The following is a 12,682-nucleotide window of genomic DNA, read 5'->3' on the forward strand; positions in this document are numbered from 1 at the left end:
CACTCCAGGCCTACTGAGTCGGAAACTCAGGGAGTGGACCTGGAATTTGTGTTGCAACAAGTTGTTGGGTTCAAGAGTCATTGCTGTAGGCACTTAGCACTGGGCAGCCCCCTGTGACCATTGGTGGTTATGGTTATTATCTTCTTTATCCATTTTGATCCTCTCAACCTCCTGGAGACCATTTAAGCCACTTTACAGTTGGGTAAACTGAGGCTCACAGTGGAGCTGTAATTTACCCTGTTTCACTCAATCTCTGGGCAGGGCTGTGCTGAATCAGTGATGGAGAAGAGGTGGGTGGCAAGGGGCTCAGGGCCAGCCCCAACCCTAGGAAGGAGGTGACAGAGCTTGGGGGACCATGGCCTCATCCAACGTGCTCCCCCATCATGCAGAGATACTCCCTGGTCAGGGATAAGTGCTTCCTGTCAGCCACTGAGTGTCTGCAGAAGATCATGTGAGTCTGTGCCTCTGGGATGGTGGGGGAAAGTGGCAGGAATATTGGGGCCCTTCTTGGGACTGAACCTGAGAGCCATGATCTGAGCCAGCTACCCTGCTGTAGCACCACAGTGGACCCCCAGGAGAAGCTGAAGGTGCTGGAGAGGACATACGGGGAAATTGAGACCACTGTGTCACGGGTGCTGGGCCAGGAGCACAAGCTGCCCATGGATGACCTGCTGCCACTGCTCATCTACGTGGTGTCACGTGCCCGGTGAGCTCCACCAGGCCAGGAGCTGGGGGTTGAGCTGCAGGAGGACCCTTCCCACCCTGCCCCACCCCTAACCAAGAACATTGGGGTTTATAGTGCAGCCTTTCTTGGTACTTAAGGGGAAGCTGAGGCCCAGAGAGGCCAACCCTGGGTCCCATGGATTTCAAAAGCAGGGCAGGGACCCCAGGTGGCCAGTCAGCTGAGCACGGGTCTGTTCTCAGGTGCTCAGGGCCTGTCCTTGGTGGGCCCCCTTCTCCCTTTCACTGTGGGGGTGGTTGTCCTCCAGAATCCAGCACCTAGGAGCTGAGATCCACCTGATCCGTGACATGATGAACCCCATCCACACAGGAGGCCTGTATGACTTCCTGCTCACAGCCCTGGAGGTGAGGGCCAGAGGTGGAGGGCCACGGCAGGAATGCCCTGGCCGCTGGGGCAGACTCCTTCCCTGCCCAGACCCCCTCACGGGGGTGAACTCGGATTCACAGCTCATGTGTTGCTCCATGGGAAGGGTCCTACAGAGCCCCTGGTCCTGCCCTAGTTAAAAGGAGCCGGGGTGGGGGGGGGTAGCCCCACACTGCAACACAGCCCTTGGGTCCCCAGCACCCTGAGTGTGTTCCAGGCTGCATCCCTGAGCACAGGAGAGGGAAGTCCCCATTTTGAGTTGCAGACACAGTGGTCCAACTCCCAGGAGGTGGGTGCACCCCAGCATCAGGCCCTCTGTGCGGATAACAGAGTGGGCAGGCCAGCTAGCCTCAGCTTACCTCTTCCCACAGTCCTGTTACGAGCACATCCAGAAGGAAGACATGAGGCTGCACCACTTGCCCATCCGCTGGGATTCCAGGGAATACTTGTAGCTCAGCCTTTCTTGGACAAACTGCAGAACTGAGAGGGCGGCCCTGGACTTCGTGGGAGCGAGCATGGCCCATGGGCCAGAGAGCAGGATGGGCCCCCGGAGGCAGCTGTTGGAGGAAATGGGTGTACAGTCTCTTTCAGGCAGACGCTGCTGCTGTCTGTCAGGTGACAGGCGTACCCCTGACCCATCACCAGGCCTTCCCAGATGACCTTGACTTGCAGCAGCTCACAGGCTGGGGGCAAGGAGCCCTGGCTTTTCCTTGCCTGAACCTTGCTCCCAAGTTATCAAGGCTCTTTGGGCCTCAGTATTGCAGTCTATAAAATAGTGGACAGGATGGTCTGTCAAGGATCTCCTCCTCCCCACCAACTGCTGGATCCTGGAGTCCTTCTGGAAGTCTGACGTGACTCAGCTAGGCTGTAACTGAAATTCTTCTGTCACAGTTGGTCGTGCTCCCTGTTTCTCCACTCAGTGTCAGAGGCTCCAAGCTGCTACTAACCACTCTGTTTATAGAGCCGCTTTCCCATGAGTGGTCTCCTGGAACCTTGCTCCTTGCTGACTCTGCCTCAGGGCCAAGCTGGCCTCTTAAAGTTCAGTCTGATTTGCTGGGTGGCCTCTGGCAAGGCCGTCCCCTCCTTGGGTAGGCAGTTGAAGGTGTGGGTTTGGAGGGCTCTGAACTGCAGTCCACGTACTGTGATGTAAACAGTGGTGCTGGAGGGCACAGGGAGGTGCTGGAGCAAGCTGGAGGGCACGGGGAGGTGCTGGAGCAAGCTGGAGGGCACGGGGAGGTGCTGGAGTAAGCTGGAGGGCACGGGGAGGTGCTGGAGCAAGCTGGGGGACGGGGAGGTGCTGGAGTAAGCTGGAGGGCACGGGGAGGTGCTGGAGCAAGCTGGGGGACGGGGAGGTGCTGGAGTAAGCTGGAGGATGGGGAGGTGCTGGAGCAAGCTGGGGGACGGAGATGCTGGAGCAAGCTGGAGGGCAGTGGGAGGAAGCTTACCTTGCCTTTATCACTGCCAGCAGTGCCCAAGTCGCTCATGAGTTACATAGCTGTGACCTCTGTGGACCTGCACGTGAAAAGGGCAGCAGGAGCATGAGGCTGGCCTGTGCCCAGATCAAGAAGCATCTCTAGCTGAGGATACTGTGGGGGTTCAGGGGAGGCCACTGGGAGCACAGGTGCCTTTGGGAGGGAAATACTTTGTTTACAGTGGAGCTAGTGTGGGACCCAAAGATGCAGGAGTTGGGTCTTGGGGCAGCTTCATCCCTGCTAGGTCTCAGTTTTTTCCCACATCGAGGGGCTTGACCCAAGTGATCAGCAGGGGCTCCCTCTGCTCAACAAGAAATGTGTGCCAGTACACAGGGTGACTGTTCTGCAGAGGTCCAGCAGTGAGGCATGGGGAGAGGGTGGATTTATGTGGGGGTGTAACCTTGAGAACAAGCCGGGCCCACCCTGCAGGTGTAGCCTGTACGCAAGCCAGGTTGTTCTTGGCTCCCAGGCATGTCTTCAATAAATGAAGCACCGACCCCAGCCTTCAAGGGTAGAGCTGAGGGAAGCTCCAGAAAACAGCCACACATGAGCCCAAGGCCAAATCCACACTGGGAGCCTCAAGGTGCAGGGTGGCTGGGAGACACCCACAGCCTCCCAGAGACATTGTGGGGCTGTGGGGGTGGGGGTGAAGCTTTCTCTGGCTGGTTCCACCAAACGTGGTGGCTTGGAAGGTCTTGTGCTCTGGTTTTTCCAGAACCCCCTGTGGTGTTTCCACGAAGGTCCCTAGAAGGGTGTAGAACTAATGGAGAGTGAGGACATCCAGGATGCCATGGGCTTTCACGCTGACCCCGGACGTGGCAGCTCATTAGCACTTTAATCCTCTCCAGGGGTCACCAGCAAGTTCTTGTCCCTTGACTAGTGAGAACAGCTTTGCCTCAGGGCGGCCCTGAGTTGGTGCAATGCTATATAACCTCACTCCAGAGACCCCTGCATACCAGCCAGCCTTCTTCAGGGTCCATGCGTTCTTGGTGCACTGAAGATTCACCAGGACCCTTCCAGCACCTCCTCACTGGACCTCGCCCAGTGCCAACTGGACTGGAGCCTCTGGACAGGGCCCTGGGAAATTCCAAGGGCAGCCAAGGCTGTATCAGACCCTCTCACAACAAAACCCTGGAGCAGGAAATTGACAACTGCTGTCTGCTTCCTTTACAGAGGAGACACCTGGAGCCAGGTGATAACCACCTGCTCTGCGGGGTTCCTCAGGGAGGCTGATGGAGACAGGTCTCCCACTGCGACCCGCATGGTGATGTCTCCCAGCTGCTGCAGGATCCCCTTCAGCTGCAGTGGGAGCACACTGGTGTCCGCTCTGGAAGTCAGGTTCTGGTCAGGGGCTCTAGCACCTTGGCAGTTGGCCAGTGTCAGAAGTGGCCTGGTGGGGCCCAGCTCAGGTGCTCTCCACCTTCCACCTTTCTGGTCCCCATCTCTTCCCCAGGATGAGGGTTCTTTTGGCAACGATCCTGAGGGAGTGATGAAATTCTTCAGAATTAGTCCCAAACAGGACTTCTTGGTTACTCGGGCCAGAGATGAGAGGCCAAGGGAGACACTGGGTTGACGCCCCACAGGCAGCTTTGACAGACTGCGAAGGCCCACACCAGCCCTGCTGTTGAGGGCCTGGATGTAGGGCTGACACAGACAGGGACGCCTCTGAGGTTGGATGGCTGCTCTGTGAGCATGTGTGTCCCAAGTCATACAGCCTGACCACCCACTTCCCTCCAACTGCAGTCCTGACCCTGGAGACCCAGGTGGCCTGCCCCTGTCCCCAGCTGCAGCCCTAGTGCCACATGCTATCTCAGGAACCTCTCAACCCCTGCTTTCCCCACAGTCATTTTCCCTTCAGTAGCCAAACCTATCTGTTACTCCCCTGCTTTCTCAGGCCTGCCTTTCATTGTTCCGTCCCCCAGAAATGCCCTCCAATCCCATGAGGTCCCAGGCTGCTCTGTCCTTGAAGGCCCAGCTTACAACAAACCCCTGGAACCTAAGGAAGGAAGCTTCTTCCTCCCCAACCCTTCTCCATGGGCCCCACCCTGGCCTCATCATGTTAGTGGTGCGTGATGGGTGGGTGCCTGCTCCCCCTCCATTCTCCAGACACACAGCTCACTGCCACTCCTTGGGCTGGCATCAGTAGCAGTGGGAGATAGGGTGGAAACAGGAAAGGTCAGACTGAAGGGCCTGGAGTCCAGGGCAAATCTGCATCCATGCCCAGTCAGGGCAGTACCTACCAACAGAAGCACTCAGGCATGACCAGGACAGGCAGGGACCCACAGGGAAATGGAGGTGAGGCCAAACTCGGGTGGGGAGTAGACAGGAAGCTGATGTCAAAGCCTCAGGAGAAAGGAAAGACAAAAAGATGTGCTCCCAGGGCTCAGGTGACCTTACCTGGGCACCAGGGGCTCAGGCCTGGCCCTCCTGGCCTAGTATCCCACCCGCACCTAGCAGTAATGCCAGTCTGTAAGAGTGTTGAGCCCCCACTTCAGGAGATGCCATATTATGGCCAGGTTAATGCTGTTGACCAGTTGTGGGTGATGGATGTGTCGTCCTGAAGGGGACGGGCACAGGGTGGTTCCATGAAGTCCCTGCATGGACTGACTTCCTCCCGCAGTCAGCAAGCCTCACCAGGGGCCTCCTGGATGACAGCTATGTTCCGAGTGGGATATGGTGTCGAACACAGCAAACAAGGTGAGAATGGCTGGCTCTCCTTTCAGGAAGGCACCAGCAGACTGCTTGCTGGGCATGTGGGACAAGGAAGCTGCAGAAACCGAGTCCGTAACTAATGCAAACTGGGAGCTAGTTGACATCTAGAAGACCCAAATTCTGACCAAGCCTCTGCATATTCAAATCATTCCTGAGGGTGCTCGGAGGCAGTGAAGGCTGGAGGGAGTGGGAGCAAGGGCCAGTCAGCAGTGACTTGTCGCTGCTGGAGGGGACTTAGCAGTGCACAGAGTGAATAAAGTAAAGGTTCTCCAGGCAGGGGCTGTGTGGCCTCGGCCCTCAGCTCTCCCAGAGGGATGGCTGCCTACTGTGGGATAGGCAAGGGGCAGGACTGCCCTTGGCACTGGGGAAAGGATTCATTTAGAGTTACAGTCAGGCCTGACAATTCCACTGCTGCCCATTGCCAAAGGGTCCTTTTACATGGGCATCCATCTGGGTCTCAGTGGAGGGCAGAGGTCCTGTGCAATTTGCTGCTGTAATGCTTGTCCCTCAGAGGTTGGGACTTCATTATTCAGCTGTTTCATTGTCAGGTACCAGGCCACACTGTCAGCCCATTGACTACCAACTACAAGTTGGTAAAAATGTAACAAGGTACCTTCTTGGGGGCCTGGGGAGTGTTTTCCAGGACAAGCACCATAATATGCAACTCTGCCCAGGTGGTAGAGTATCCTCTTACATAGCTTTAAGCAGCTTCCTGTGGCTGCCCAGCCAGCAGGCCCTTGATCTTGGCTGGTCTGTGAGTCAGGCCCAGCATCCTCAGGCATCTTGGTGTACTGAAGCTCACAAGGAGCCAGAGATGCTGGCATAGCCCCCACATCTAGGATGGTTTTGCCCAGGGGGTGACTGGCAACCTTACATACAGTGGGAGATTCAATGGGTGGTTTACTCCTTTCTCCAGATCTGTTATTTTCATTGAATGATGGCTGCTTGTTAGGCAGTGTCCACTTTATGCCATAGTGGGGGTGCTGGAGAGGAACACCGCATTGGAGGTTGGTGTCTAATTGTCCACAGGTGCTGAGTCCTGAGCCAGTAATTGGCACTCAAGATGCCTTATACTGAGATGTGTCTGTCAGGAATTGCTGTATTCAGAATGCCAAGGACTTCATCTGTAGAGTGAATCAGTTCATCAGAGGATAGAATTCTGCCTGGTGTTGAATTTTGACCCAACTGCTGGTTGCTCATGCAGGGTGGTTTGTGCCTCTGCACTTTTATGTGTGGTGGCGCCCTGAACAGTGACCTTTCCCTGATGCCTCATGAGCCTTAATGGGGACATGTGTAACACATCTACTCCAGTTCTGTGTTTCTACACAGGACATTGAATGGGCCAGAAGGCTCATAAGATCATGGTAAACTCACTGTGCCTTGGACTCCAGTTTCTATAATTGTCAGTCACCAGACACTTGTAATTTTAAAGGATCTGTAGGACCAGCTGGCCTGAGCATGGTTCCTTTAAACACTTCTGCATCTAGTAGCTCTTTAGCTGGTCCCATCTCTCTTGTCGTCTGTACTGCTTTACTGTCACCACATAGCTGGGCTTTGGGGTGAAGGGGTCCTGGTGGGCTCCCAGTTGTGCTCTTGTTCCCCTGTCCTAACTGGTCTCTCCCCAGTGGAGCATCCCTTATAGTCAGAGGAAGTATTACTCATACATGAAACATCTACTCACCCTGTACACAGCTTCAGCTACTTGAGTGTGGAATGTCAATCAAATGAAATAACACAGATTAGTTTCAGGGTCCATGGTAAGGCCAGAGTCTGTTGATTGGAATGTAACTGCCACTTGTAACCTGAAAATGTTTTTTTCTTATATCAAATGTACATCACGGCAGTTCAGCAGTCACCCTCCCCCGCCCACTTCCCTCCCCCATGGTAACCACCAATCACTTCTCAGTGTGAGTCTGCTGCTGTTTTGTTCCTTCTGTTTTGCTTTGTTTTTATATTCCACAAATAAGTGAAATCATATGATACTTGTCTTTCTCTGGCTTATTTCACTGAGCATAATACCCTCGAGATCCATCCATGTTGCAAATGGCAGGATTTCTTTTTATGGCTGAAGAATATTCAATTGTGTGTGAGTACCGTGTCTTCTTTATCCATTCATCTACTGATGGACACTTAGGTTGCTTCCATATCGTGGCTATTGCAAACTGGTGATAAACAGGTGCATATATCTTTTTGAATCAGGGATTTTGTTTTCTTTGGGTAATTCCTAGGAGTGGAATTACTGGGTCAAATGGTATTTATAGTTTTAGTTTTTTGAGGAACCTCTATACTACTTTCCACACCGGTTTACATTCCCACCAACAGTGTAGGAGGGTTCCTATTTCTCTGCACCCTTGCCAGCATTTGTTATTTCTTGTCTTTTAGATATTGGCCATTCTTTCTGGTGTGAGGTGATATCTCATGTGGTTTTATTTTGCATTCCCTGATGATTAGCGATGTGGAGATATTTCCATGTGCCTGTTGGCCATCCATATTTCTTCTTTGGAGAAGTATCTGTTCAGATTCTCTGCCCATTTTTTTTTTTATCAGGTTATTTGTTTTTGGGTGTCGAGGCCTGTGAGTTCTTTGTAAATTTTAGATGTTAACTGAAAAGGTTTTAATATTTGTGAAGCAGCACCATTTGCACCAAGAAGATAAGAGGTCTAAGATTTGATGCAGAGCAAGGTGCGGCCAGAGCCCTGCAGAATGTGGCCTTTGTTCCTGGGAGAAGTTCTGACAGGAAGTTATGAATCTGGCAGGTAGTAGTGGTTTGTGCATCAGAAAGTTTCCTCTGCCTTGTAGGGGCAGCAGTTCTTTTCTTGACTGCTGGAGGGTTGGGGTGCTGGGAATTCACCCACATGGTCCAAGACACTCCTTGGCAAGCAGCCCCTGGGTTGTGCTAGGGACTATCAGCCCCTGCTGGTGGAGGTGTGGCGAGGTCCGGCTGTTGAGGCTGAAGCTGCTGACCTGCCAACACAAAGACTTCATCTGTAGAGTGAATCAGTTCATCAGAGGATAGAATTCTGCCTGGTGCTGAATTTTGACCCAACTGCTGGTTGCTCATGCAGGGTGGTTTGTGCCTCTGCACTTTTATGTGTGGTGGCGCCCTGAACAGTGACCTTTCCCTGATGCCTCATGAGCCTTAATGGGGACATGTGTAACACATCTACTCCAGTTCTGTGTTTCTACAGCAGGACATTGAATGGGCCAGAAGGCTCATAAGATCATGGTAAACTCACTGTCAGTGTTGCCCACTTCCTATCAGCTACCTTGAGGTTTGCGATTGCTTATTGCAAGGACAGGGACCTATGAGTTAGCCCTGCACTTCAGGGGCTGTGTCAGCCGTGGCTGGTGGTAGGGCAGGAGATCGTGCCAACTGCAGGCCGGATCTCTGGGAGTGCGGGCTGGAAACTGGCTTTCACAGACCACTGCAGCTTCTCGTCCTCTCTGGAAATCCAGAGAGTGCTTGTGCTCGGGGATTTTTTTTTCTCTTTACTGCAGCTGAGGGCAGAAGAAGGGAAGTAGAGATGGGGCCTGGAGGGAGGGAGCAGCTCTGCATCCCAGGCTCACTGTAATTAAGTTTCAAGTAGCTGACATTCTGGTGGCTGGTTTCAATCCCACTGCATGCTGCTCAGCCTCCAGACACAGCCTACTAGACCAGACAGGGGGGTACCCTCATTCCCCTCCTCACCCCCACTTGGGTGACTGCAGGCCCTACAGGCTCTGAGGAGTCCTTTTATATCCCTCAGCTTAACCATGTGGGCCTCTGGTGTCTTTTCTCCAAGAAGACATTGTTTTTGTGTTGTCTGCAAAAACCCATGTTGGGCACCAATCTGTCAGGCAGTGAAGTAGTCCTCTAGCAGCTGCAAGGTGGCTAACAGTACTGTAGGTGCTGGATGGGCTTGCCATGCTTCCAGAGACCCAGAGAAGAAACAGCTGCATGGATTCAGACAGTTTCTCATCTACACAGACAGCACAGGCAAGGTCAGTTCCCACATGCCTTGTCCTACAGTGTAACACTGAACCGGGTGGCCAGGTGACAGACAGTGGGAGTGTGGGCCTCTCAACCATTGAGGGGCTGCCTCCAAATTACAGCCAAGCAATTTTATAGCTTGTGGCTATCCCCTGATTGGGCTGTGTGTGTAACTAGGAAGATTGTTGAGAAAGGCCTCGTGGTGGCTCCTCACCAGCCTCCTCTCCCCTTGCTCCAAGGAGGAGTTCCTGGATATTCTTTGCTGACACTTAGGTCAGGCTGCAGCCAAGCCTTGGCTATAGGGCCTATGTGGGTATGTGCAAGGTCAGCAGGGTGCCAGGGCAGAGCCACAGCCAGTTCTCTACTCAACTGTTTCCAAACCAGAGATCTGACATTCCATCAGCACACTGTCAGTCTTAAGTCCACCATGGGCTTTGAGAACATCTGCTTCTCTCCCATGTCTGGACACCCACTTATGCAGGCCAGAGTCACCTCTCAGCTGGGCACCTGCTCCAGCCTCCCTGGCCTTCCTGCTGCCTCTGCTGCCCCCACCCTAGCCCATTCTCCATGGAGCAGCAGGGGGAGCTTTGTAAAATAAAACCCTGCCTTCAAAGGCTTCCCTGGAAGTGCACCTGGAATAAGACTCGGGTCTCTTCACCTTGGCCCACAGGCCTGTCTCTGAGGTCACCCAGGATGTCTGCCTGCCGCTGACAGTCCCTACCCTCTTGGCCTTCTGCATTCCCACCACTCTAGCTAAGCGCTTTTGATGCTTCTGAGTGCACTGAGCCTCTTTGACCTGTCTTCTGTCTGGACTTGTCTCTGCCTTCCCCAAGCCGGCTTGCCCTTGCCCTTCAGGTTTCTGGCCTAAATGCTGCTGCTGACAGGAGACTTCCCTGACCAGCTGTGTGCCCACATTGGCCCCTCCCTACACTCTGTCACCATGCATGCTTTATCCTTGATGGTCTCCTGGCTACGGTTCCTGCTCCTTGCTGGACTGGGAACTCTGGGAGGGCAGGGAGAGACCTTGCCTGGGTGGGTGACTCCATGACCCCCAGGCCTTGAACAGTGCCTAGCACAAGGTCCAGCACTGAATAAATGACAACAAAGAAACCGTGGCTCCCCCAGCACCTTCTGTGAGGCCCTGCCCACTCCCCATCCAATCCCTAAAGCACGCATTAGGCCTCACACCAGTTTAATGAACACAGTAGCAAGGAGATTCAAAGCAGTGGTCTCTTCCAGGTGTGGTACTCAGCATGGGTGATAAGGAAGGACTCAGTTTGACTCCAGGTTGGGGCTTAAGCACCTAAGAACATGATTCATGACACACCTGAGGCTGGAGAGCCACGTCTAGGCCCCCTCAGGTCCCTACTCCAGTTTTAAACAGGAATGTTCATTCAGTGAGGCTGGGCAGGGGAACAGAGGAGTAAGGACTCCAAGCCAAGAGAGTAAGACCTGCTGGCCCTGGTATCAGGGAGCAGGCAGCATGTCCCTGAGACTTAGGGACTGAGGTTTGGGCTCTGCCTGGCACCAGTGGGGAGGGGGTAAGGAGAGATGGAAGCATTGTGTATCTCTTTAAATTCACACCAGAGGTCTGAACAGGAAATCCCTCAACCCTGATTGATTAGTAAATAGGGACCCAGGGATGGATGGGAGGTGGAAGCAGAAGAGGTCAGGAGGGGTGTATAGCACGTGCCTTTTTCTGGAGTTGAGGTTATGGTGTGGGAAGTCAGGGCCAGGGCAGTAGGGGGCTGAATAGCAAGGTTATGTGGCTCTGGGTTCCATGCAAATTGGCTGCCCTCTTCACCCCTGGGCTGAGCAGTCCCATGGGCCTTGCCAGGCAGCGTGGGGAGAGACAGCTAATCAGAGTGCATGCAGTGCCCTTGGGTGGAGGCCGCTGGTGACGGGGGACAGATGAGTCCTGCTCTGTCTACAGTGGGACAATGACATCTTCCATTTCCTCTGCTGGCTTGAAAGGACCTGCAGAGGCTGGTTTGCCCAGGGCAGCACTGAGGCTCTTCCTCTGTGTTCGGAGGAGCTGGGTGCCCTCTGCACCCTGAGCTGCTGATCTCACAGGGTAGCAACCTGGAGCTGGGCTGCTCTGTGCATGGCAGGGAGGACACTGGGTCTGTGAGTAGGAAGAGGTGAGGACCACTGACAAAAAGCCAGCAGGCTTGCCACCTCTTACCCCAGTCCTTGACCTGTTACCCCAAAGCCTGCCATCGGGGTGAGCTCTTCCCTCCCACACAAGTGCTGTGATCCTCCTGAGAAGTGCTGGGGACCCTACTCAAGGGGGTGACAATGGGAAGAGAGAGCACATGGAAGGCACCTTGGCCTCAAGGAGCTGTGCACTTAAACCAAGCTCAATGTCAGAAACCAAAAGAACCTGAAAAACCAGGTGCCAACAGCCCAGGGCACACTGCCCTGGACAGCACAGACACGCTGCTTGGGGTTGGCCCGCAACTGTCCCAGACCTAGTGCAGTACTCCTTTAATCATTAGTTCGTGCATTTCATTCAGGTTTGGCCAAGAGTTGGTACCAGGCTCCAGGCATCCTAGGGCTAAACAGGTGACAACAGGTGAGTGAACCCTGTCAGAGCCTCAGGAAAGGCGATGTTGGCCCCACTCACTGTAGAGAAAGAGCCTAGAAGACACTGGTCGGGGCGGAATGGGGTGGGGGCTGTGCCTTGGCAGAAGGCACCGTGGTACTGGGCCTTGAAGAATGAGTTTGCCAGATGGAGGGATGGCATGCCTAACAGAGGGAAAGGCTGGGAGGTGTGCAAGGGCCTGGATCTCCATGTAGAGAGCTGGGACATGAGTCAGGGAGAGGCCAGGCAAAGTCAAAGTGAGAAAGATCTGCAAAAAAGAGGGCTTTTCCCATAGTACTGCTTTTTCAGCCTCACTTGATTTTTTTTCTGCCCTGGTGGTCAGGAGAAACATTTCCACCAATTCTTTCACACTTTTCCCACCAAGACATGGTGGCTACAGCCCCTCCCCTTAAACCTTGCTTGGCCTTTGACAAGTGGAGTAGGGGTTGGGGGGCTGTGTGCCTTCTGAGGCTGGGTTAGAAAAGGTCACATGCCTTCTGCCTGCTCCCCTGGGACACATGATGGAGCCTTCAGTAACCCAGTGAGAAGTCACACCCCTGAGCTGCCACAGGCAGAGACCATCGGGGACACTACAATGGAGTAATTGATGCAGTGAGAGAGACAGTGATTCCCAGTAGCCCAAATAAATACGGGGTCTAGTGTTTGGGTCTTTCAGCCCAGACCATGGGCACATGAATGAGAACACGTTTGAGGAGACAGCAGCCTGGGCCACCACCCGACTGGGACCTTAGGAGATGCTCCTGAGCATAGCTGCTGGTCTGAGAGCCCTGTCAACCCCAAATTCGTGAGCAACCCAAATAACCACTCTTGTTTCAGGC

At 53.9% G+C, this 12,682-nt stretch overlaps 1 protein-coding gene across 12 annotated transcripts in view; it reads left to right on the forward strand.

Moving 5' to 3' along the window:
• The window catches only part of ALS2CL (ALS2 C-terminal like), a 45,334-nt gene extending 38,060 nt beyond the window's left edge, over nucleotides 1–7,274 (forward strand). For 4 of the 12 annotated variants that reach the window (XM_037004340.2, XM_037004341.2, XM_017656846.3 and 1 more), the window contains exons 23-27: nucleotides 262–290; nucleotides 390–451; nucleotides 565–706; nucleotides 990–1,086; nucleotides 1,477–7,274. In XM_037004340.2, the coding sequence (XP_036860235.1) occupies nucleotides 262–290; nucleotides 390–451; nucleotides 565–706; nucleotides 990–1,086; nucleotides 1,477–1,557 (411 nt within the window). In that variant the 3' untranslated portion in view covers nucleotides 1,558–7,274. Of the gene's footprint in view, nucleotides 1–261; nucleotides 452–556; nucleotides 707–989; nucleotides 1,087–1,476 lie in introns of those variants that run through there. The other 8 variants (XR_001852552.3, XR_005057563.2, XR_001852553.3 and 5 more) reach the window with 8 other exon arrangements.
• The last annotated feature ends 5,408 nt before the right edge of the window (nucleotides 7,275–12,682 follow it).

The sequence above is a fragment of the Manis javanica genome, chromosome 3, assembly GCF_040802235.1.
Source record: "Manis javanica isolate MJ-LG chromosome 3, MJ_LKY, whole genome shotgun sequence".
NCBI classification, from domain to species: Eukaryota; Metazoa; Chordata; class Mammalia; order Pholidota; family Manidae; genus Manis; species Manis javanica.